This window comes from Phyllostomus discolor, chromosome 2 (assembly GCF_004126475.2).
Source record: "Phyllostomus discolor isolate MPI-MPIP mPhyDis1 chromosome 2, mPhyDis1.pri.v3, whole genome shotgun sequence".
Taxonomy (NCBI): Eukaryota; Metazoa; Chordata; class Mammalia; order Chiroptera; family Phyllostomidae; genus Phyllostomus; species Phyllostomus discolor.
This window is the reverse complement of record NC_040904.2, coordinates 148,402,296-148,425,606: the sequence shown is the minus strand read 5'-3', so window position 1 is coordinate 148,425,606 and position 23,311 is coordinate 148,402,296. Positions and strand designations below refer to the sequence as shown.

The window sequence follows — 23,311 nt, the reverse complement described above, 5'->3', positions numbered from 1 at the left end:
TACTATTCTTGGCTGTACTCTTCAAATAGGTGTATGAATTCAGTCAGTTTATAAATAAGTACTAATACATCTCATTTTTAATTTAAAAATGTAAATTAGTAAAAAGAATAACTTGACTTGCTTGCTGAATTAATTGCATTAAAAATTGGCTTCCTTATTTCAAAAACAATTTGTTTATCATAGAAAAATTAAGGCCTTGGCTGGGTCAGTTGGTTAGATCGTCATCTCGATTAGCCATGGTTGTGGGTTTAATCCCCGCTCAGGGCACATTCGAGAATCAACTAATGATTGCATCAGTGAATGGAACAGCAAAGCAATGTTTCTCTTGCTCTCTTTCCTTTCTTCCCTATCTGTAAAATCAATAAATAAAAAATTTAAAAAGGAACTGTATATAAGCAAAAAGAAAATAAAAGTTAGTTTGTTTCTGTCATTCAGAAATAACTTTTGTTTTTTAATTCTCACCTAAGGACATTTTTTTATGGCTTTTAGAGAAAGAGAAAGGGAGAGAAAAACATTGATACAAGAGAGAAGCATCAATTGGTTGCCTCCCTTACCTGCCCAGACCAGTATCAAACTTGGAGCCTTTCCATTATGAGATGCTATAGCCTACTAAGCCAAACCAGCCAGGGCCAGAGATAACTGTGTTTAATAGATTTTGGTTTATATCCCTCCAGACCTTCTCTAAATACACATGTATTTCATTTTTTAATTAAATGACTCCAGATAGATAATAAGTTTTTGTCAGTTTTTATTAATTGAATAACTAGTCCTAAAAAAGAAGTGCATGATAGAATTTACATAAGAAAATTAGACTTATTTCCAAATAGTGAGTACTAGGGTATCTGGCTGTTAGGGTGAAGACTAGGTTGGTATACGTTATTGAAGGAAAGCATAGTTATTGCTGTACATGTCTTACCTGAAAAGTTTCAGTTCGTAATCTCCATTTTACAGATAAGAAAGCTAAAGCACTGAGAGCCTAATGACTTATCCAAGGTCAGCTGGTTAATAGGACAATACCCAGTTTCAGTGTTCTTAACTGGCTTATTACCTCACCTCTAGGTAATTTTAGGATAGCTTTGGATCATAGTGGAACTTATTTTTTAAATTCTGTTATTTTATTTGGATTTGTTTATCTATAGCTTTATGAGTGAAAATAGAGGGATGTTTTTGTACCCTCATGGTTATCACCACCATCCCGTGGAAGAAAAAGAAAATCCCTAAAAGCCCAACATAATAGATTTGGTAGTTTTTGGACACAAAAGACAAGTATAGAGATCTTTTTGGCAATAGTACTTTCGATTGAAAAAGAATTTTATTTTTCTGAAAATAAATTACAGCAGAATAAACTATTCTTTGTCTTGCTAAGGAAAAGGTGGGGGATCTTGAAGCATAGCATTATCCGAAGTTGCCCACTGAAGCCCTCTGCTGTTTTCAGTTTCACTAGGGAAAAAGATTACAGACTCCTTTTTCCTGCTTGGACATGAAATACTTGAACTATACGGAATCCTAAAGATCAGCTAATCCAGTATTTTAATCTTTTCTTTCCATGTGTCAGATCCTCTTCCATTTTTATGAAGCAACAGTGATGATGGCTCTGATCCTCTCAATCTTTCTTGTGTCCTTTTCTCACTCTTTCTAGGAGATTGGAGGAAAAGTTAGGTGTTTTAAATCCCTATAATGTAATTTGAATTGAGACATACTTTAGCAGATAATTTTCTCACTCTTTAGCAGATAATAAAATTAAAGTGCAGGAAAGTAATCTGTTTAGTAATTAGTAATCTTTAGTAATCTGTTTTGTTAGTTCCATAGCCCATACTCATTCATAATCAAACCTAATTCTTAATGAAGTGACCTTTTAGCTATACCATGCTTTCTACCAGAAGTATACATACGTAGGTTTCAAAGCATTCTTTTTCCATAATAATTTTCCAGAAGTATTTTTTAGGAAAGATTATTAAAAACTTTTTTTCCCTATTTGGTATAAACTCACTTTATTAGAAAATACACAGGTAAGCTCTAGGCCTTGTGGATTGTGCCAAGAAGTTGGATTGTAAGTATGAAGAGAAACTATTGGAGCATTTTAAGTAAGACCATCTTATTTATATTTTAAAATTAATTTTTTCTTCGGTGTAGAAAAGGGATTAAATCAAGGTTAAGAGTAGGAACAGGGAGACCAATTAGTAGAAATGACTCCAAATAAGAGATGGTTAGTGGAGATGTAGAGAAATAGATGTATTCAACATTTATTTTGGTGATAGAATTAATAAGACCTGATTAAATGTGGGATATAAAGGGGAAAAAGAAATCAAGAATGGGACTGCATTTTTTGACATGAGATACTGGGCAGTTGGGTGGTATCACTTACTGAGATGAGGAGAATGGGGTATGGTGAAATTTAATTAGATGTTGTATATGTGTACTGTACCTTAAGGTGAGACATACAAATGTAATGTCAAGTGGCTAATTGAATAATCTGGAGTAGTTTGGGTATTTACAGTATAATTATCCATGGGAATAAAGGTCATCACCTAGAGAAAAAAAGAGATGGATAAGAAGACCCAGGAATGCCAGTCTTTAGAGCAGTGGTTCTGAACTTTGGCTGCCCATTAGAATCACCAAGGATCTTTTTGAAAATCACAGTGATTATTTTAAGCATTCCCACATTTTTTCAATATTTACTCAGTGCCTATTATGTAGTAGGTTCTTCTCTAGGCATCAGGGAACAAAGCAAAATTCTTGTCCTCAAGGAGCTTCTGTTCCTGTGGAGGGGAAATGACAGTAAAAAAGATAAATAATACATGACAGGGGGACCCCCAAAACCCTGGAATTATCTTCTGAAGGGTGGGCACCTTGTAGTACCAGCTTGCCCTGCTAAGTGAATGTTCTAGAAATCCACCTGTATCAGTGTACCAGTTGACATTGTTGTGAGAGGCTGTGTTTGGCTCAGTGAATTTGTTTTGAAAACTCTTTTCAACACATTTTCCCATTTCATGATGGGTGATTTAAGAGTGTACCTGCCACTTCCAGCAAGATGGAGGCATAGGTGGACGCACCGTACCTCCACATACAACCAAGATTAGAACAACAACAATTTAGAGGCGGAATAACACCCAGAACTGACAGAGAATTTATCTGAATGGAAGTCGGACAGCCAAGAAGTTGAAGTAGACCCGTTCATCCAGACCGGTAGGAGGGGTGGAGACAAGCTGCAGCCAGGCTCGGGTCTCGGAGTGCAGAGAACAGGGAGAACTGGGCGCAGAGGGCAACAGGGAGTGCGTGAGCCATCCGTAGGCCATCCAGAGCATGCAAGATCGCAGCGGGTGGACCCTGAGTACGAGAGCGGCAACTGGCGGACCCAGTGAGGCTGCGATTGTGAACCAGGGCAGAGCGAGCAACCTCTGGGATCCTGGGAGGGCAGAGCTACCACCATTGTTCCTTCCTGCCCCCGCCCCCACATACGACGCCACAACCTAGCGGCTGGGGTGCCCAGCCCTGGTGAACACCTAAGGCTCCGCCCCTCACTGTAACAGGAGCGACACGTCTCAAATAAAAAAACAGATCAATGCCCCAGGGCTCATCCTTTTGAGCGACCAAGAGATTGCCACTCTATCAGATGCACAGTTCAGAACACTGGTGATCAGGAAGCTCACAGAATTGGTTGATTTTGGGCACAAATTACATGAAAAAAATTCAGGTTACCATAAAAGAGACGAAGGAAGATGCACGGAGAACCAAGAGCGATGGGAAGGAAACTGGGACTCAAAACAATAGAGTGGACCAGAAGGAAGAAAAAAAAACCAAGCAGGAAAGAATGAAGAAATAAGAATTAAAAAAAAAATGAGGAGAAGCTTAGGAACCTCCAGGACATCTTTAAATGTTCCAACATCCGAATTATAGGGGTACCAGAAGGGGAAGAGGAAAAGCAACAGATTGAGCACGTATTTGAACAAATAATAAAGGAGAACTTCCCCATTCTGGCTAAGGAAATAGACTTCCAGGAAATCTAGGAAGCTCAGAGAGTCCCAAAAAAGTTGGATCCAAGAAGGAACACACCAAGGCACATCATAATTACATTAGTCAAGGTAAAAATGAAGGAGAGAATTCTAGAAGCAGCAAGAGATAAGGGGACAGTAACCTACAAAGGAGTTCCCATCAGACTGTCAGCTGATTTTTCAAAAGAGACCTTAAGGCAAGAAGGGGCTGGAAAGAAATATTCCAAGTCATGAAAGACAAGGACCTATATCCCAGATTACTCTATCCAGCAAAGCTTTCATTTAGAATGGAAGGGCAGATACAGTGCTTCTCAGATAAGGTCAAGTTAAAGGAGTTCATCATCACCAAGCCCTTATTTTATGAAATGTTAAAGGGACTTATCTAAGAAAAGAAGATAAAGAAAAAACATGTACAGTAAAATGACAGCAAACTCACAATTATTAACAATCACACCTAAAGCAAAACCAAAAGAAACTAAGCAAACAACTAGAACAGGAACAGAACCACGGAAATGGAGGGCACATGGAGGGTTAGCAGCAGGAGGGTTAGCAACAGGGGAGTGGGAGGAGGAGAGAGGGGGAAAAGGTACAGAGAATAAGTAGCATAGATTGTAGGTTGAAAATAGATAGGGGGAGGGTAAGAATAGTATGGGAAATGTAGAAGCTAAAGAACTTATAAGCATGATACATGGACAGGACTAAAGGGGGGATATGGGTGGGAGAGGGGGTACAGGGTGGAGGGGAGTAAAGGGGGGGAAATGAGACAACTGTAATAGCATAATCAATAAATATATTTTTTAAAAAAAGAGTGTACCTGCCCACATTGTGCTGAATGTTCGGCAATCTTTGACCAAAAATGCCATGACCCCTCTGCCCACCCTCCCTATTCACCTGATCTCCTGAGTGACTTTTTCTTATTTCCCGGTGAAAAAAGTCCTCAAAGGGAAATGTTTTGCTTATGTGGAAGAGGTAAAATAAAAATCTGCAGCAGCACTATAAGGCACCAAAATTGGAGTTCAAAACTTTTTTGGGCAGTGGAAGAAAACATCTTGATAGGTATATTGCATCAAATGGGGAGTATTTTGAAGGTGACTGAAGTTTAAACATGTAAGAATAAATACACAATTTTTTATAAATTTCTGGTTTTTCTTGGGTTCTCCCTCGTACGTGGTATGTTGGTGATAAGTGCTTAATAGAAAAATAAAGCAGGGAAAACGGTTAGGGGATTTATGTGTTGTGTTGTTTTTCACTTGGATGACCAGAGAAGGTTTTTTTTTTTGAAAAGGTGGTATTTGAGTAGAAACTGGAAAAGGGGGATTGGTGAGCTATGTAGGTATCTAGGTGAGGGGCATTCCAAGCAGAAAGAAACATGGTACACTTTTTTCTATTCCAGGGTCTCTGCATATTTGAAGTACAGTAGAGATATGAGGCTGGAGTAAGTTGGGTTGAGTATGAAAACTGAAGAGGTTAGAGAAGAAAAGATCATGTGTTGGAGGCTTGAGGAGAAAGAAGTTCTAAAATAGTTACATGAGTATGTAGAGGGAATGGATAAGAGGGGTTAGTGGTGGTGAATGCAAGATGGGATTAGTTAGCATGGCTGTGTTTTTCTTCAGCTTTTTAGATACATCAAGTTAGATGGAGAATTGGATTTAATGAGGGTTTTATTTTTTTAACTTGAGTACTCATTTTTTTTCCTAGAAATAGTTTCTAGAAATACATCTGTTATAAAATAGTGTTTCTGTTCCCTTTTTGTTTTCTGCCTGGCAGAAATATAAAAGAGGAGAAAAGTAGATCGTGAGGGCACAAATAACTTTTTACTATGTTTAAAACATCTGTTAAGCCAGATAATCTAGATTGGCATTATGACTGTGTAAGTTGTGTTTGAATTAACAAAAAAAACCCCTTTTATGTACTCTTTATTAACTGTGATATGAAACAAATATTTTGACATTTTTAAATGAAATTTTGCATTTGTAGCATGGTTTTTCTGGTATTGCTTTTCCTCACTAGTTTGAAAGATATATTCACCATTCTGTAGATATATACTTCCTTTCATTAAGTCTAATGTAGTGTATTTTAACAGAAAGCTAGAATATTGTTCTAATAAAATTTTTAAATGTTCTTACGGAACCTAAGCTTAAGTCATCTTCTGTGTTAGATTCTGCTCTGTTGTATAATACCTCCCCATCTCACCACAAGTACTGAGAATGTTTTCAAATTATTCAGTTTAAGGGGGAGTGGGAGTCATTTATAACTGTTAAACAGAATTGGTTATAGAGTAAATTAATCATTTGAGTTTAAAAAAATTCTAGGGATTTAATTTAGAGGAATGCCTTTGTTTTTTTAGTTATAAAGTCTTTCCAAGATACATTTAATAGGCATCAGTGTTTATAAGTTGAATTGTCTGTATAACTTGGGATATTCTTATAGTGATATTTTCAGATCTCTTTTTAATGACGTGAAATCGTTTTCAGCAAAATCTGGGTTTTCATTTTTTCAAAATTAAAATGAATTGCTTATACTAATGTATAAACTGAATAATGTATATATGAGAAAAAGGAGATAATTTGTATTGAAGATGATTATGGGACACAACAAAGAAACTGATAATACTTCTCATAATGAATGAAGCAAATGTGAATGAAACAAATCTCTTTGATTATACTTGACTGTATACTAGCTTTTTTCATTACTGTTTTCAAATAATATTGCCTAATCACAAGCATTTATGACTGGCACTTTAATTGCTAACTAATGTGAATTATTACTTCGTTTTGCTTTTAGTTAATGGGAAGTATTGCCAGTTATCCAGTTAAAAGATTTCTGTGTTGAGATAAAAACTGAAGTATATTTTAAAATATACCCATGAGGAGGTAGACTAATTTTTGAAAAGTATTCCAAAATGCTACTTTATTGCATATTTGAAATGGAATTGGATGAATTATTTTCATTAAGTCAGGGATTGGCGAGAGAATAAAATTAATGGCAAGGAAAATAATCCTGTACTTGTAAGGTGTGAGCTTTATAAAAATCTTTTTTGAAAGGTTTTCAAATATGTGATGATTTTCCTCCTCAGAAAAAGATGTTAACAGAACAGATCGAACAAACAAGTTTTATGAAGGCCAAGATAATCCAGGGTTGATTTTGCTTCATGACATTTTGATGACCTACTGTATGTATGACTTTGATTTAGGTAAGTTCTCTTCTAATATTCTAATTTTAAAAGATTTAATTTATATTTATTCTAGAATTTCAATTTATTAACCTGTTAGACATATGTAATATAATAGCTCTGTGGCCTAGTTTTTGTAGGAGCTGTTCTACAGGGCGCTGGGAATTTTTACAAGGCCATGGTTCCCACATTGTGCACTGAGGGGCACTGTGTTATAGTAAAGTCACGGGGACAGCGTGGGCTATTTTAAATTTTTGAGGGAAATATAGTAACATCTTAGCTGTTAACCACTAGCTGAAACAGTTTAGGATTTCAACATTAGATCACCACATTCCTGCTGATGAAGTTGTATCTTTGCAAAGTAGTATTTTTAGCTTTGCTTTGATAAGCAAGTACTGGTGAAAAATGATTGAAGAACAGAAATGAGGACGGTAGTATCCAGTTGGATTTCAAGGTTTGAGAAGTAGTGTAGTGCCCAACAGGTGCTAAGTTCACAGGGCATAGAAACTTAAGTTTTTTGGATCTAAATACTAAATAAATGGAATTGTTAATTGTTTGAGTCTAGGGGTCCCTTGGAAAAATTTACTGAGACGTGAAGGATTCTGTGAAATGAGAATGTTTTGGAATCTTTGTTTGATAAATGTACTCCCTTGTTAAGGAAAATACTGATTTGGTATGTTAGACAGTGCAGATGATTATATAGGGCATGTAGAACTTTATTTTCTTTTCTTGGTAAGTCTGTTCCCTACCAAGAATGGGTTGGAAAGACTGGGACTGGAGGTGAGAGTTGGGGATTGCATGGGAAAGAGATGCGAAGGGATAGAAAACTTAAGGAACCAATGTTTTAAGGGGCAAGAGAACTTGAGCTGTTTCTTTAAAGGACCAACAAATTCCCTAAGCATAAATCTTTAAACAAATATAAGCAATGGGAAATTTCTGAGGTACCTACCATGTGTGAGTGACTCTCAAGTAGAGGATAGTGGAAATAAGTGTTTTCCAGATTACTTTACTACAGCTAGAGACATCTTGGGAGAAGGTAATTGGATATTCTGCATATTAAATGCAAGTAAACCTTGAATTATGGGTACATTTTCTTTACCATTTGTATCTATGTGAGTTCCTCTTGGCTTCTTATATGTAAATTAGGGGAAGATATAAATTCTGTGGTGGATCTTAAGGCATTAGCCCCTTTGGTGACAGAAGTTGAAAACCACAGATTTGTCTTTAAAATTTGTCCAGACCTATCTATCATACCTATAATGAATCTCAGATTGGATCATTGAAAACATTGGTAGAGTGCTTTTTGGGTTATATAGTGCTACCATAGTTGATTTGGATTTGGATTCTAATAGCAGCCTTTTGAAGAAGTGGAAAAATAATGCCTACTTTATGAATAAGGTTACATTGATTCAGAGAGTGATTGAAGGTTGCTCAGGTAGTAAATATTGGACCAAGGGGTGGAGACCCTGGTCTTTCTGGCTGGCAATCTTGCCAATATACATCCTGCACCCCAGGTCTTTGCCATTTTGGTTTCTATTACCACTGGAGGGAATAGAACAACCATCGTCCTAGGGAGCAAGAGGTGTTGCCCTGAACTCTCTGATTGTCATTTTGAGGTAGGAGTTCATTCATAGCCTCAGCAGGAGTTCCTGAATGCTCAGGTTTTTTCAGGGCATAGGTCCAGATCAGCTAACTGGACAAATTGCTGTTTTAATTTGTCTGTATTAACTCTACATTCTTTCTAGTTAAACACTTAAGTTATCTGAAACATAGCCAAGATTCCCATTAAGAACTCGGGTCTTGTAAGAAGCCAAGGTAGTTTGCATAAAGCAGTGGACCAAATGTCTTGCCTTTTACTCATAGCAAAGGACCTTGGGCTATAAGTTTACTCTTATAGGTGATTCTGTCGTATTCAGTTGTTTACGTTCTTAGCCCATAGATTAAGTAGATATAGGTATATTTATATTGAATATAATCTCATTAATAGTGAGGAAGGAGCCAAAAATTAAAAGCAGACAGAAGATAAAAATTACCAAAAGTGATAGAAGAACTCAAGGAGAAGCAATTTTTAGTTAGTTCAAAGACCCCACACCCAGATGTGTCTATGGGAGGTATATTTTTTACAGTGTGTGTTCATAATGATAGTCCTAAATAACCAATAAAAAGTGAAATTATACTTAAAATACTGTATATAAGAAGGCAGGAAGTGCTTAATGTAAAAAAAATGATTTCCAACTGGTAAGATTTTTTAAAATTTGATACTTTAAGGCCTTAAAGTTCAGTTAACCTGGAAAAATGAGCTACATGTAGATGAAATTTTCCTTATCAGTGTGAGAGTATACCCTAGGATGGTAAGGAGATCATCTCTCACACCTCTCCACTGAAACAAATTCGCTATGAAAATAAGTTTAGGGAACTACTTCAGAAATTGTGGTAGTGCTGATTAAGATGTGCATCAGTCAACCCTAGTGCAGATTCTGAGTGTCACTGAATGCTAATTTAAACAGCTTTAATCTTTCCTTAATTAAAAGGAATTTGTACATTAATTCCACCCCGGCAACTCATGACATACTCCAATGAACATCATGTGTAAAATAAAATAGATTAAAAGCAACTAGAATACAAAGATGAATTTGCCTACTTGCTTTAGCTAAGACTTGGAGAAGAAATATGGTAGTGATGCTTTATGAAAGCTGAATTCTCAGGCTTAAATTAGCTTCTCATAAATTTTTATTAATTGTACCTTTATAATAAAGCACATTTTTTTCCAGAGGAAAGGTGCTTTGTACATCTTTTGAATAGCACCCTTTGAAATGTTTCTATTGTAGACCATATGCAGTCAGTCAGACCCGGTCAGGTAGTAATCTTTTGCACTTTGTTTAATTCAGATCAGATTTCTTTCATGCTTTAATTCATTTAATCTTTATGTTACTGCTTTCACTCTGTTAGGGCCATGTAGGAAAGTTTTGATGATAACAATTTAGTCTTTCTTCCAAACTACTTTTTCTTTCCTTCTATTAGTTCAGGGTTCACCAGAGAAACAGAACTGTTAAGATTATATGTATACATGCGCGTGCACACACACACACGAAAAAGAAGTCTGACAATTTGCATCTATAAGCTGGAGGCGTAGGAAAGCTGGTGTTGTAGTTTGTAAGAATTGAGAGCAGAGGAGCAGTGGTGTAGACACCAGTTCAAGTCTGAAGGTATGAGAACCAGAAACACCATGGGTAGGAGAAGGTTGATGTCCCAGCTCAAGCAATCAGTCAGAGAGCAAACTCAGCCTCTCTCCATCTTTTTATTCTGCTTAGGCCTTCTCAGTGGTTTTGCTTTTGTCCACCCACATTGGGAAGGGCCATCTGCTTTAATCATTTCTCCAATTCAAATGCTAATCCCCTCTAGAAATACCTTCAATAGGCATTCCCAGAAACAATGTTTACCAAGACAGACATCTGGTCCTCCTGTGGCCCACTCAGGCTGACAAAAAATTAGTCACCACAACTGCATTTAAAAAGCATCTGCAAAAGTATGTAGAAATGTTTACATTTAGTCATTTTCACTGGGGGCCATATCAGCCTCACAGTTGCCTTCAAAGGGCCAAATGTAATTTTATGACTGTATGAATTTAACTACTCCTTAACTAAGGGCAAGGAGCTTGGTGCTGCTGCTGGGTAGAAACAAGGTGGAGGGCTGGATTTGGCTCCTGGGGCTTGTGTTTGCCACCTGTGCAATAGATGATGGGGCAGAGGCTCAGAGCAGATGGAGCTAAATGTTCATTTGTAAGGAGATCCAGAAGTGACCTTGAGTGCCTCTCTGTTATACATTTAGTCTAAGATTTTTCAAGAGACTTTGGCTTATATGCTTCCTACATCATTTTTTTTTGTTCAAGTTTTCTTCCAAATTAGGAAGAGGGATGCAGAGTTGTATATCATTTCTAGCAGAAATATCCTCTTCCTTTTTAAAATGTATGCTCTTTAAATGACTTCAGTGTACATAGATTTTGATGAATGATAAAAATGTAAGCTTTGTATCTGCACATGAAAGACTGATTTCCACAGACTTCCCAAGATACCACTGGGAAAAAATCTCCATGTAACTTTGACAAATGTACAAAACTTACCAAAGTTGAATGATAATATGTATGCATGAAGGGTTAGTATGAGCTCTTGTCCCTTTGTTGTTTCAAGTATCTTATGTCTTATCTAAAATCTAATTGTAAAACACTTAAGGAAATGAGGGTTTTATAAGTTTGAGCTAAAAAATAAGATGCTTGACATGTTCAAGTGAAAAGTACAAACAAGACTTTTTGGTCATTTTTAACTAAGGGGGCTGCCTGACTTTTAATTTTCCATTTTTTCTTTTAAGTAAGGGCTATAATTAGCGTCATGACTGAAATTGTAATAGTATTGAGAGGAAGGCGGTTAAAGTAGCAGTCTTAGGCACAACATATTGATTGGGTTAAACCCATTTGCTAGCAATGTTTGGTGGGCATAGAACAACAAGAAAAGAAAGAAGACATAGACTCAACTGTTTAAAAGAGGTACATGATTTTGTGACTCCTTTTATTTAGATTACCAATGATCTGGTTACTAAAGCAGTTGGATCCTTCTTAGTGCTTAGTTTACTTGGCTTATTCAAGGCAGGTTGGCACTGTTTACTACTCTGGCCTGGCAGCTTTCATCCTCTTGACTTTTACAAAAAGCTTCTCCCTTGATTTCGTGTTTGACTATTTAATGTCTTCTGAATATGTACTCTTAAATTTGATGTTTCTTTTGAGTTTTCTCTCCACCTCTCTTCTTTCTCATAATGCTTTTGCACATTATTTTTAAATAATATTACCCACTATTATCCTGGCCAGTGTGGCTTGGTTGGAGTGTTCTCCTGTAGACCAAAGGGTTGCAGGTTTGATTCCTGGCCAGGACATGTACGCAGGTTGCAGGTTTGAGCCCTAGTTGGGATGTATACTAGAAGGCAACTAGTCAGTGTTTCTCTTTCACGTTAGTGTTTCCCTCTTTCTCCCTTCCCTTCCTCTGAAAACAATGAAAGAAAATGTCTTTGGATGAGGATAAACATAATAATATTAATAATTATTACCCACCTTGATAGTGATATCTACACTAAGACATCTAATGGGAGATGTGTGTATGCTTGACATCTCTATTTAAAACCACTCATCTTTCTTACATGATTGCTAAACTTCCTCTTTCTTTTCTTTTCTTTTCTTTTCTTTTCTTTTCTTTTCTTTTCTTTTCTTTTCTTTTCTTTTCTTTTCTTGATGAACATCATATCTACCAATTTCTGAAACAAAGGAAAGAAATTTTAAGTGAAATGGTGGTGATATGCACAGAAGGATATATAAAGCTTAGGTTTTCAGAGACATGATTATTTTTTTCTTCTTAGGATATGTGCAAGGAATGAGTGACTTACTTTCCCCTCTTTTATTTGTGATGGAAAATGAGGTGGATGCCTTTTGGTGCTTTGCCTCCTACATGGACCAAATGGTAAGAATGAGGTTCCTTCCTTTAATAAAACTAATTTGAAAATTTAAGTTGTATAATCTTATTATATAAGATTGATGCTTATATTTAGCCAGTTAGGATGGAGTGTTAGAAAATTGCTTTGTGTTGTTTTTTTTTTTTTTTTTTTCTTAAATAGCCTTTTCAAGAGGCTTGGAAATGCTGGCATTATTTTTAAATCAAAAAGTAGATAGAAAGTGCCTGTAGTACAAGAACAATCAGGTTTTAGTATCAGTAAATGCCGTGAGTCATTACAGAATATTGATGAAATAGATGAATTCAGTTTTTGTGAAGTAGTTGAACTTTCATATCATCTGTTTCAGAGATAAAGCTTAGTCATACTAAGTAATATCCTTACCTTTTGTGAACATTTTGGATTTTGTCACTGATTTTTCTCCAGATGCATTTCAACTGTTGGTAACACTGACAGTGAACTCTTAGTAATTCACTGTTATTTTCTCAGAAGCATGTGGTTATTAGAGTTGAACTTGATCTATATATACATATTATTACAAAGAACATTTTATCTATTATCATTGATATATCTTGGCAGTAGAGTTCTAGGACAATAGTACAGAGACAGTATAACAAGAAAATAAAATAGAACAGTCTTCTCAGATTATCTTTAAAAAAAAAGCAGAGGGTATAAGAGTGATAAAGCATATGAAACCCAAAGATTTGACTGCATAGGTCACTGTACTGTTTCAGAATAAGATTAATATGCTTCATGGTGGACCTTGATGTCAGATATTGAAATGACTTGCAGGGAAATAAAGATTTTGAATATGTAATCATTTAAAATGTTTCCTTGTAATATAGGTTTTAACTTAGAGTTTCTGGGACACAAATGTGGAATTTGAAAGTGGTATCCTTCTCCTTTTTGATTACTTCTGTTCTTCCCCTGTTGCTTGCCAATTTTTCTTCCCCTGCAATTTTTCCCACTTTTGTCTGTTCCCTCAAGTCTCATCCATGGTTCCAACTCATCCTCACTTTCTTACTGTGTTTCCACATGCATGATAAGATTTGATGGCTTAAAAATATCTTTTGCTATTAAATTGATAAATACTCAAATTATGTAGTTCTTTCCCACAAACTAATATTTTTGGATTATTTGGAAAGGTTATTAATTGCAGTAATCTAGTAATATCATAGTTTGTCTTCCTGACCTTTTTAATTGATTGATTTTACCTGACTTCTTAGTTCCAATTACTCCCAGGTGCTCTAGAAACTGGAGACATTTATTATAAAGGTCTGTACAACTGATAATAATTGTATAGAAACCCTGGTCTGCCTTCCTTGTGTTTTTGTTGTTTTACCTTCTTTTCACTACATATACCCCTCTTTTTACTACTGCTAGTACGTTCCTTGATAAAGGGTTCATGTCTTTGCGTAACTGTACACTGGTATGCTTCCAGAATTTTCCTAATGCCTGATAGGTTTTTATTCAACAGCTTTTTGTAGAATAAACACATGAATATTTCCCCAGTGCTTAGTTTAGACCTCTATAGTAGATACTCCAAAAAAATTAACATGAACATACTGTGTTTAGTTTTTTACAATAATAGTTTTCATAAAACTGAAGAAATACTGGCATGTTCAAATATATTGGCTTATAATACCAATTGCATACATAAGTGTGCATGTATTTAGGTCTCAAATGTAAAGATTACTTTCTGAACATACACACATTACTTTCTGTAATACACACATCCAGTCTCTCTGTCATTTTTTGTGTATGAAAGTTCAAGTTCTTCTGTCTTTATCACAGCCAATGATCTCTGTGTTTGCCTTTTCCACTGAGGATGGTCTGGGGATTTTTCTAGTCTTTATTTTAAAAAGATCTCTTAATATATTGTCTACTAACATCCCTTTTTCCATAAAATTTGAATGAAAGGGCATGTGTTGGAAACAAAATAACCTGCACGACCATTTTTCACTGTATTGCTGTTGTTCAGTGTCCTAAGTCGGTGCTGCTGCTGTTCAACTCCATTTTGTTTTAGAGCTTTATTTCATGTAAGATTTTATTTCTTATTGTGATGGCTGAACCTGATGTATGCAGATTTACTTTTGTTGATATTTTCTCACATCTAATGTTCTAGGTATAGACTTTGTTACAGAAAATTATGGAAACATTTACAAAACAATCTAATGAGCTCTCTTATATCCACCATTTATTTTGCCATAAAGTTTAGTCCCTCCTGTTCTTCTCCTCACTCCCTACCCCCATATAATGTTTATGCATGTGTATATATATGTATCCATTCTATGTGTGTACAAACATTTACCTATAGATACAGTTGAAGCCCTTTGTATATCCATGTGGATCTTATTTCTTCTTCTCCAGGCATCGCTACTTTCAAAGTTGGCTTCTGTCATTTTGGGAGTGGTTATTTTTATAGCCGTGCCATGTGGATACTCGCAAACCAACTAGGCTTTTGGCTGGGCTGTAACAAAACTGATGCTGTTAATCAGAGAGTTAGTCCTGCCTTTCCCCTGCAGGTCCATGGGGTAAATGTGAAGAAATGGTATCTCAAAGGCTTATGTTAGTCTGTTAAACTATTCTTTAAATCATTAAAGAGAAACTCCTTTATTGAGAATCAGTAGCCTCTAATTTTTTTTTTTTTGTTTTGACCAAGAATGGGTGATTTCTCTGATATGCACTTAAATTACAGCACTGCTCTTGTCTCGAAAACTAAGAAGTGTGAGAGGGGATGTTCCTCAGATTTTTCACAGGGTTAGGGCAGAGGTCACCATAGAGAGGTCCGGCACATTTTAAAGGGATCAGAATCATCTAAGGTGCCTTTTATTTATTTTGTTGCCCCCTCCTTTGACTGAAGTGTGTTGGTAGGGAATCTACTCAACTTTGAAGATTTTTGAAAGCATGCAAACCACAGCAGTTCTTAAACTTTGTGATCTCAGGAGCCCTTCACACTCTTAAATGTTATTGAGGACCACAAGAGCATTTGTTCATGTGGGTTATATTTATTGATGTTTGTCATATGAACAACTTAGTACTGAAAAAATTATAAATATTTATTCATTTAAAAACAACAGTAAACCTACTATACCTTAACACATACAACATTTTTAAATGTTTTTTTATTTTGTTTTTATTTTAAAGTTTTTTAAAATAAAAACAAATTTACTGAGAAGAGAGATGGTTTTACATTTCCATTTTCTTTAATGTCTATTTTAGTAGAAGACAGTGGGATTTTCATACCTGCTTCTGGGTTATCTTTTTGCATTGATCAGTACACATTATGTGGCCTTTACACATGTGGGAGATATTAAATTGCAAGCTGCATATAACAAGTATTGTCAGAAGATGGTTTTGACATAGATTTCTCTAATGTCATCAAGTGTAAGAAATAGTCAATTATTTAAAATGAGATACATGTTAAAGCTGAAATTTTATGTCATGTGATAATTTGAAGAAATATTTAACAGTGGAAGTGATTTGATAAAAGCTTATTCCCCAAATGTGTGTTCCTTTCACCAAATCTCTTACTCGTTGTCAGAAATAAGTATATCAATCATTCTGTAGTTGCTGTTGCTACATTCTTTATCTAAATCAAATGAGTAGAGGGAACAAAATACTCCTTAGTTTGAGGATTCTCTTTCCCTCCTTTTTAATGTTCCTTTTAGCTTTTTAAAAATATAACCAGTGTGATATTAGTCCAACATTTGTCTTTAGACTCATGGTTTAGTTGTTATGTACAATAAAGTATTTATTAAATATTACTCATGTGGTAACATCTGTTTCCTTCTATGAAGCATCAAAATTTTGAAGAACAAATGCAAGGCATGAAGACCCAGCTAATTCAACTAAGTACCTTACTTCGCTTGTTGGACAGTGGATTTTGCAATTACTTAGGTAAGGTTAGTGAATCAGAGATACACCCAGCAAAGTGTAGGGTAGTACCCAGACAAAATGTAAGTGATTCTTTTAAAGACATATATATTCTACTGCTGTTGCCTGGGTTCCTCTGAGGAGTAAAAGTGTGGGACCAAATTATCTTTGGGTAATTATGTCTTAAAAGTTTGTTTATAAAATTAATTATTTGTTGTTATTTGGTTGTTTTCTTTTAAAGAAGTTAGTCTGCAAATTGAATTGTTTCCTTGAATTACAAGACAGTTAATTCTGTAGGGCTTTTAATAGTCTAAGATGCATAGAAAAGTTTGAGTTTAAATAGGTCACTGTATTCTGAGATAATTAGCATAAGAGTAAGCCATATATATATTTTTTCTTCTGTGTAGAATCTCAGGACTCTGGATACCTTTATTTTTGCTTCAGATGGCTTTTAATCAGATTTAAAAGGGAATTTAGTTTTCTAGATATTCTTCGATTATGGGAGGTAAGTTCTTAAATTATTCAAATGTAATATTGATTATGGAAAACATCTATTCTATAGACTATAAATGGATTGTAGTAGTCTAACTGAAATTTCTAAAGCAAGTGTATTCAAAATTCTGATAGTTTGTTGTCTTTCCTTAAAAATTAATAATCTTGCCCTGGCTGGTGTAGCTCAGTGGATTGAGTGCCAGCCTGTAAACCAAAGGGTAATCGGTTTGATTCCCAGTCAGGGCACATGCCTGGGTTGCAGGCCAAGTCCCCAGTGGGGTTCACGTGAGAAGCAACCACACATTGATGTTTTTCTGCCCCTCTTTCTCCCTCCCCCGCAATAATTAAATAAAATCTTTTAAAAAATTAATGATCTTAAACTAAATATCTGGTCTTTGGAGCCTTTTTCTGGAAACCATAATTCTTATGAGAGATTTGGGGCCTTTTGGTTGCCTACAACCAATTCTCTAGACCATTTGTGTCTGTTCTTTCCTAGGGGGACTTGCCACATTCTAGTATTGATTGTGTAGAGTGTGACAGGTCAGTACATTGAAGTGGCACTTTATTCATAGTGTCAGTTATTGGGATGGAGCTGACTTGTGTTTTGCTTTGTAGAAGAAATTTAAGTTAGAACAAGATACTGAGAATAATACAACACACATACTATCATCCATGTTTAACATTTTGCCATATATATTTTTTTTCCTCTTTTTTTCCCCCCAAGGAAAAAAAAAATAAAGAAATCATCAACTTCTTTAATCACCACCCAAGTCCCATTTCCCTCTCCCCAAATCTAGGGGATATTCAAGATCAGGTTTGTGGTGTGTACCCTTTCATTGCATTTGGTATCCAGGGCAGCTCTTGATGAAAACCAGAAAATCATTATTTTCTTTTCGAATATCTGCTAATATCAAAATAGAATATTGGCATAACGGCTGATTGCTATGTTTTCTTTATAAAAATAAGAGATTACAGAAATTTTCCTAGGGAAAGGATAGGGGAGATAATTCATTTGGATAAATAGATTTACATGCAATAGAAACAACCCCAGTGCCCTCTGAGGCTTTTATGGCTAGAAATTGTTTCCTATATTTATTGTAACTGTGTTATCACTGGAGGAGCTCATGTGTTGAAGGATCATCGCTTCCCCTGTTTGAAATTAGGTAAAATCCACATGTTCTCTCCCCCCCCCACCCCCCCATATTTCATTTGTCAATACAGTCCTTAAAATGGAAAGATAATTTTATACTCTACATTTTCCAGATGAGGAAACAGGAGTTTAAAGGAAAAACTCACATATTCTTGACCTGGAATTTTCTAAAGTTTATAGATTTTGTTAAATTAGTATCTCAACTTCTTTTAAAGGATGAATTGAGAATATTATTACCACATAACTAGAATAATTCCCTAATCTGTGTTTACAAATACATTGGGACTCTAAATGAAATCTTGGAGGTTAATTAAGTTTCATTTAAACATTTAAAAATTAGATTAGTCTGAAAATTATACAACTTTATTTACTCCTGATAAAAGAAAGTAAAAACATTTCAGGCATGCTTTAATACAATGGTTATGTGGGTCCAGCAATAATTCTGTCTGTTAACCAGGAGGAAATTGAGGCCTTAAATTTGAAGGCATTACTTAGTTAGGAAGAAGTGCAGTTGTTGATCAAACGTTTTATGCATTTGGGTATAAATTTTGGGTAGTTGATTCACATTTGGGTAGTTTATCATAATCAGGGATACTCTGACAGTTCTAATATGACGTTTAGGCCTGGACCTTTGTGACTTGGTTGGTCATCGTCCCACAAAGCAGAAGTTTGCTGGTTTGATTCCTTTTTGGGGCACATGTCTGGGTGCGCATTTGGTTGGGGCTTGTACGAGTGGTAACCAGTGGGTGTTTCTCTCCCACGTTGATGTTACTCTCCCTCTCTTTCTTTCTCTTCCCCTTGCCCCCCAAAAAATAAAAAGTAAATATAATAATGTTTAAAATGTAGAGTTATCTCTGGGTGAGTTTCATTGCATGTGTTATATAACTGGATCTTTTTTTATTTATAGGATTTAGCTTTCTTCTTCTTTTTAAAGAGACTGAGGGTGATTTAAAAGTGAGAAATGGAATTTAAAGTTCAGAAAAATATTGAAAATGCCTCTAACCCTGTGACATCTTAAACTTAACCTCATTGCTATGGCTCCTTAATTAATGCCATTTATCATATTGGTTAGACTTGGTGATTAGTTTATTTTAGTTACCCAAAGAGCCACATTTGGAATTCATCAGATTCACATAATTGTTAAGCTTGACATTAGTTACTTCATAGGTAACCTCATTTGCTAACTGGAAAACCGGTGGATCTACCAATCTAGCAACTTCTGCTTTGCATAGAAGTCATTTAGAGTTCAGCATTGTATATATGAGGGAAATATTGTAGAATTCATATATTTTAATAAATGGTTGTTTTGTTTTATAGGTAATGTGGACTGAACTGCCATGTAAAAATTTCCACCTTCTTCTCTGTTGTGCTATTCTGGAATCTGAAAAGCAGCAAATAATGGAAAAGCATTATGGCTTTAATGAAATACTTAAGGTCATTATTCCTTTAATTTAGATTTTAATATTTTGGCTCTTTTGTCTGTTTGGTTGTACAGATACAGAAAACATTTTCTGGGAGCATTATTGAATCCCTTGAGTAACTTCAGTTGTATCAGTAACAGTACCAGGCCTGACTGAGAATGACAGCTCACCAAATACATATTGGCCAGTTGTTTTTACCTGGCTAATTAGGAAAAAAGAAAATTCAACAAATGCTTTTTTATGTAGTTTAGTTTTCTTAAAAAAATTGTATTTTGCTTATAACTTTGAGGTGGTAGACTTGAGATAGCTGCTAGATTTAATGTTACTTAAGCTTATTTTTTAGCTTTAAAACATGAAGTGATCTAAGAGGGGCTAAGGAAAGATATATTGAATTTTCTGTTTATTTGTAGTATGTGAATATTTTTATTTTAATGATTTTATTTGCAGTGAAATATAACATAATAAATTATATAGTAGAATATAGTAGTGCTTTTAATTTTGATTATCATTTTATTTTATTGATTCATTTTAGCATATCAATGAATTATCCATGAAAATTGATGTGGAAGATATACTGTGCAAGGCAGAAGCAATTTCTCTACAGATGGTAAAATGCAAGGTACACAGTATTTTAAATAATTGTAAGATATTTTGTATGTTTTTGGTGGATTGAAGTCAGGAAAGAGTTTTTCTTAGAAGTAATATAAATGGCAGTTTTAGCAAGTTGAAGCCAGACACAAAGCATTGGCTAGCATTTTGTTTATCATAGATTTATAGCACATAATTGAAAAGTTGATTAATTATGCTAGGCACAATGGCAAAAGGAATGAAAACATTTCTGTAACAACCAATGAGGCTGTGGAATTTAACTAAACAATGGTCTTTGTGTCATTTGTTCATGGTTCCAAATACTTATTTTGGTTCAGTTCTATAAAGATTTACTTGGTAGCTATTCTGTTCAAAATATGTCAGTAATACCTTCTTATTTTTAAGGAACCTTTGTTTATTGAGGGGAAAGGACTATGTAAGTAAGACATTGTAAAAATAATTAGAATTAAATAAATGCTAAATATTAGTAAACTATGTGGGAGTGGTAGGGTGTGGTGGAGAGTGATTACATTCAGAATAGAAGATCAGGGAATGACTTAATGAAAAAAGTGGTTAGGAATTCATTTGGAGTGGAGAAGGAAAGTTTGAGAGGGTACATAACAATTACACTGTTAGAACAAATGTTCAGATTCTGGAATCAGTATAGTCTCCATTAGAAGTGTTACTTTGTGGGTAGTTTCCTTCTGTAGTGAATAATGGTTCTGTGTTTGATTTTTCGTATTCAGGAATTGCCACAAGCAGTTTGTGAGATCCTGGGGCTTCAGAGCAGTGAAGTTACAACTCCAGATTCAGACATTGGTGAAGATGAAAATGTGGGCAGGGCTAGTTGTCCCCCACCTGCGTTTCAGAGTACCTCCTTGCCTGTTCTTGCTGCCAGTGGAGCCAGAGATGACAGCCCACCACAGATACCAGTGTCCCCCAGTGTTAGCAGATTAACACCTGCATGATCCTTCTTGTTGTTTAATTTTTAAAGAGACACTTTGTTGCAACTTTTTTTCCAGTACTTGAAAGACGGAAATTGAAAATCTCGGTAATGATCATGCTTTAAAGTTTATGGAAAAAAAGTGTACTGATGTTATTGCATTAAAGCTTTACAAAGATTTACACTAATTATTTTTGTAGTTACTTCTACCAAATAGCCTTTCTTTTTCAATAACATTCCTTAGTATTTTTATAGCCGAGTACATTTTATTTTCTTGCTGATGAACTGGAATTGGATAAATATTACAAGTGGATGAGTTGGAAATTATGCACTTTGAAAACATTCACTTTGTTTACTCAGTTTAGTGGGTTTGGATTTGATTAAATTAAATGTTAAGCCTTGCTATGGCATCCTAAGCTGAGAAGTAGATTGCTACCCAGTAACAAAATAAAATAATCTGTTTTTCTCCATTGTTTACAACAATACTCAGCTTAAATATTTATGCTGGTTGAATGTGATTTAAATTGGACATTTTCATCAATGCAATTTAATGTGTAAAGAGTTATTTCAACCATAATAAGTGGATTGGCAGTATATTTTTTACATTGAACTTTTCTTCTCGTATGTAAAGACTGTATAAGTACTTATTTATGAGTATAAGAAAGGATAGGCATATTTTCTTTAACTGAATAAACTTGACTATTGATTTATATAACCTGATTTGACAAAATTAATACATAGCTTCAATATAAGATCTTTTTCAAAACTATTTTCTTAACTAAGCATTTATTTCATGAAACTACATTCAACCCTTTACATGGTGTAATTTTGAAATTAATTGCTTGTATCCTCACTTTACTAATAATGTTTATTATCTTTCCTAATAATGTATTAACTAATCAGGTCTTTAAATTTTTATAAAATACTCTGCAAAAAGCTTGTCAAAAATTTCAGTATACTATCACAAGTCTCAAAATAGTGTTCTTTTGTATATGAACAAAACTGTTGTTTTTACCATGCAGTGTTGCATGATTTTAAGTTATGTGGAATTAGCATAACTGATTCCATTTTAATTGTAATTTGTTAATTCCTGTACATATCATTAAAATAAATTTGAAATTAAAGTAGTGGTTTCAGTTAAATTACACCTAGGTATAGTTTGCTAGTTCTTCATTAGGAGAAAAAAATTCAAGATGGGCCCAGTAAGTTTTATATTTTTATGTGATTGAAACAATTGTTTGAATGAGTTGTGGAAAGGGGAAAGAAAAATGACTCCTTTTAGAACTGAAAAAAAAGTGTTCACTGGCATGAAATTGGGCATACTATTGCCATGCAGGATATAATTACATGACACAGTGAAGCAACTTCCTACAGTCGATGTTTATAATATAAAATGTGACGCAGTTCTAAAATGGTCTAATAGATACATCCCCCCTAGAAAGCTAGGGAACCAAATAAAATTTTTTTCCTACTGAGGCACTGACTGACAGTCATGACAGTAGAACCATTAGATGTTGGTTTTTAATATCATATGTCTTATCTTTCATCAGTTAATAATGAGTAAGCTTATTCAGAAAAAACGAAGTAAACTGATCAAAAACTCAGCATGTCCAGCCTTTCATTTCCTGCTGTTCAGGAAATTGCTTAGAACATCTTGATGTCCTTCTTGTTCGTCCTAGACAGGGGCTTTTTGGACGTCTGTTCCCACTACATAATGTGATACCTACTTCAGAGTTTTAAAAAATCTTTATTTAATAAGTTGAACTTCTGTCAAGTTTTATTATAAAACTACTTTAAAACATTTTTACTAAACCACCCGAATTTATATGTAGCGCATTTTTGATATGGAAGTGATAGCTAGATATTTTTGTTAGTATAGTATAGTCAACATTCAATATTTTTTTAGTTTCAGGAGTACAACATAGTGACTTAACATTTATATACCTTACAAAGTGATCTCAATAAGTCTAGTAACCACCTGTCACTGTACAGAGTTATGATTTACAGACTATATTTTCCATTCTATACGTTACCTCCCTGTGACTTACAACCGGAAGTTTTTTCCTCTTAAGCCCCTTCACCTTTGTGGCCTTTCCCTCTATCCCCCTCCCCTCGGGCAACCCTCAGTTTGTTCTCTGTATCTATGAGTCTGTTTTGTTTGTTTGCTTTTTATATTCCACATGTTAA

The 23,311-nt window shown here is 34.9% G+C and overlaps 1 protein-coding gene and 1 long non-coding RNA gene across 3 annotated transcripts in view; one reads left to right on the top strand and one right to left on the bottom strand.

Annotated features, from left to right (window-relative positions):
• TBC1D15 (TBC1 domain family member 15) overlaps positions 1–22,049 on the top strand; it is a 67,314-nt gene extending 45,265 nt beyond the window's left edge. For both annotated transcript variants that reach the window (XM_028531650.2, XM_028531649.2), the window contains 7 exons: positions 7,069–7,185; positions 12,565–12,665; positions 16,455–16,554; positions 16,938–17,035; positions 19,490–19,606; positions 20,126–20,212; positions 20,928–22,049. In XM_028531650.2, the coding sequence (XP_028387451.1) occupies positions 7,069–7,185; positions 12,565–12,665; positions 16,455–16,554; positions 16,938–17,035; positions 19,490–19,606; positions 20,126–20,212; positions 20,928–21,149 (842 nt within the window). In that variant the 3' untranslated portion in view covers positions 21,150–22,049. The remainder of the gene's footprint in view (positions 1–7,068; positions 7,186–12,564; positions 12,666–16,454; positions 16,555–16,937; positions 17,036–19,489; positions 19,607–20,125; positions 20,213–20,927) is intronic.
• LOC118499016 lies at positions 746–5,382 on the bottom strand. The gene is made up of 2 exons (XR_004901516.1): positions 4,807–5,382; positions 746–3,014 (listed from the first exon to the last, which is right to left on the bottom strand). It is a non-coding gene; the product is annotated as an uncharacterized LOC118499016 (long non-coding RNA).
• Positions 22,050–23,311: the final 1,262 nt, after the last annotated feature.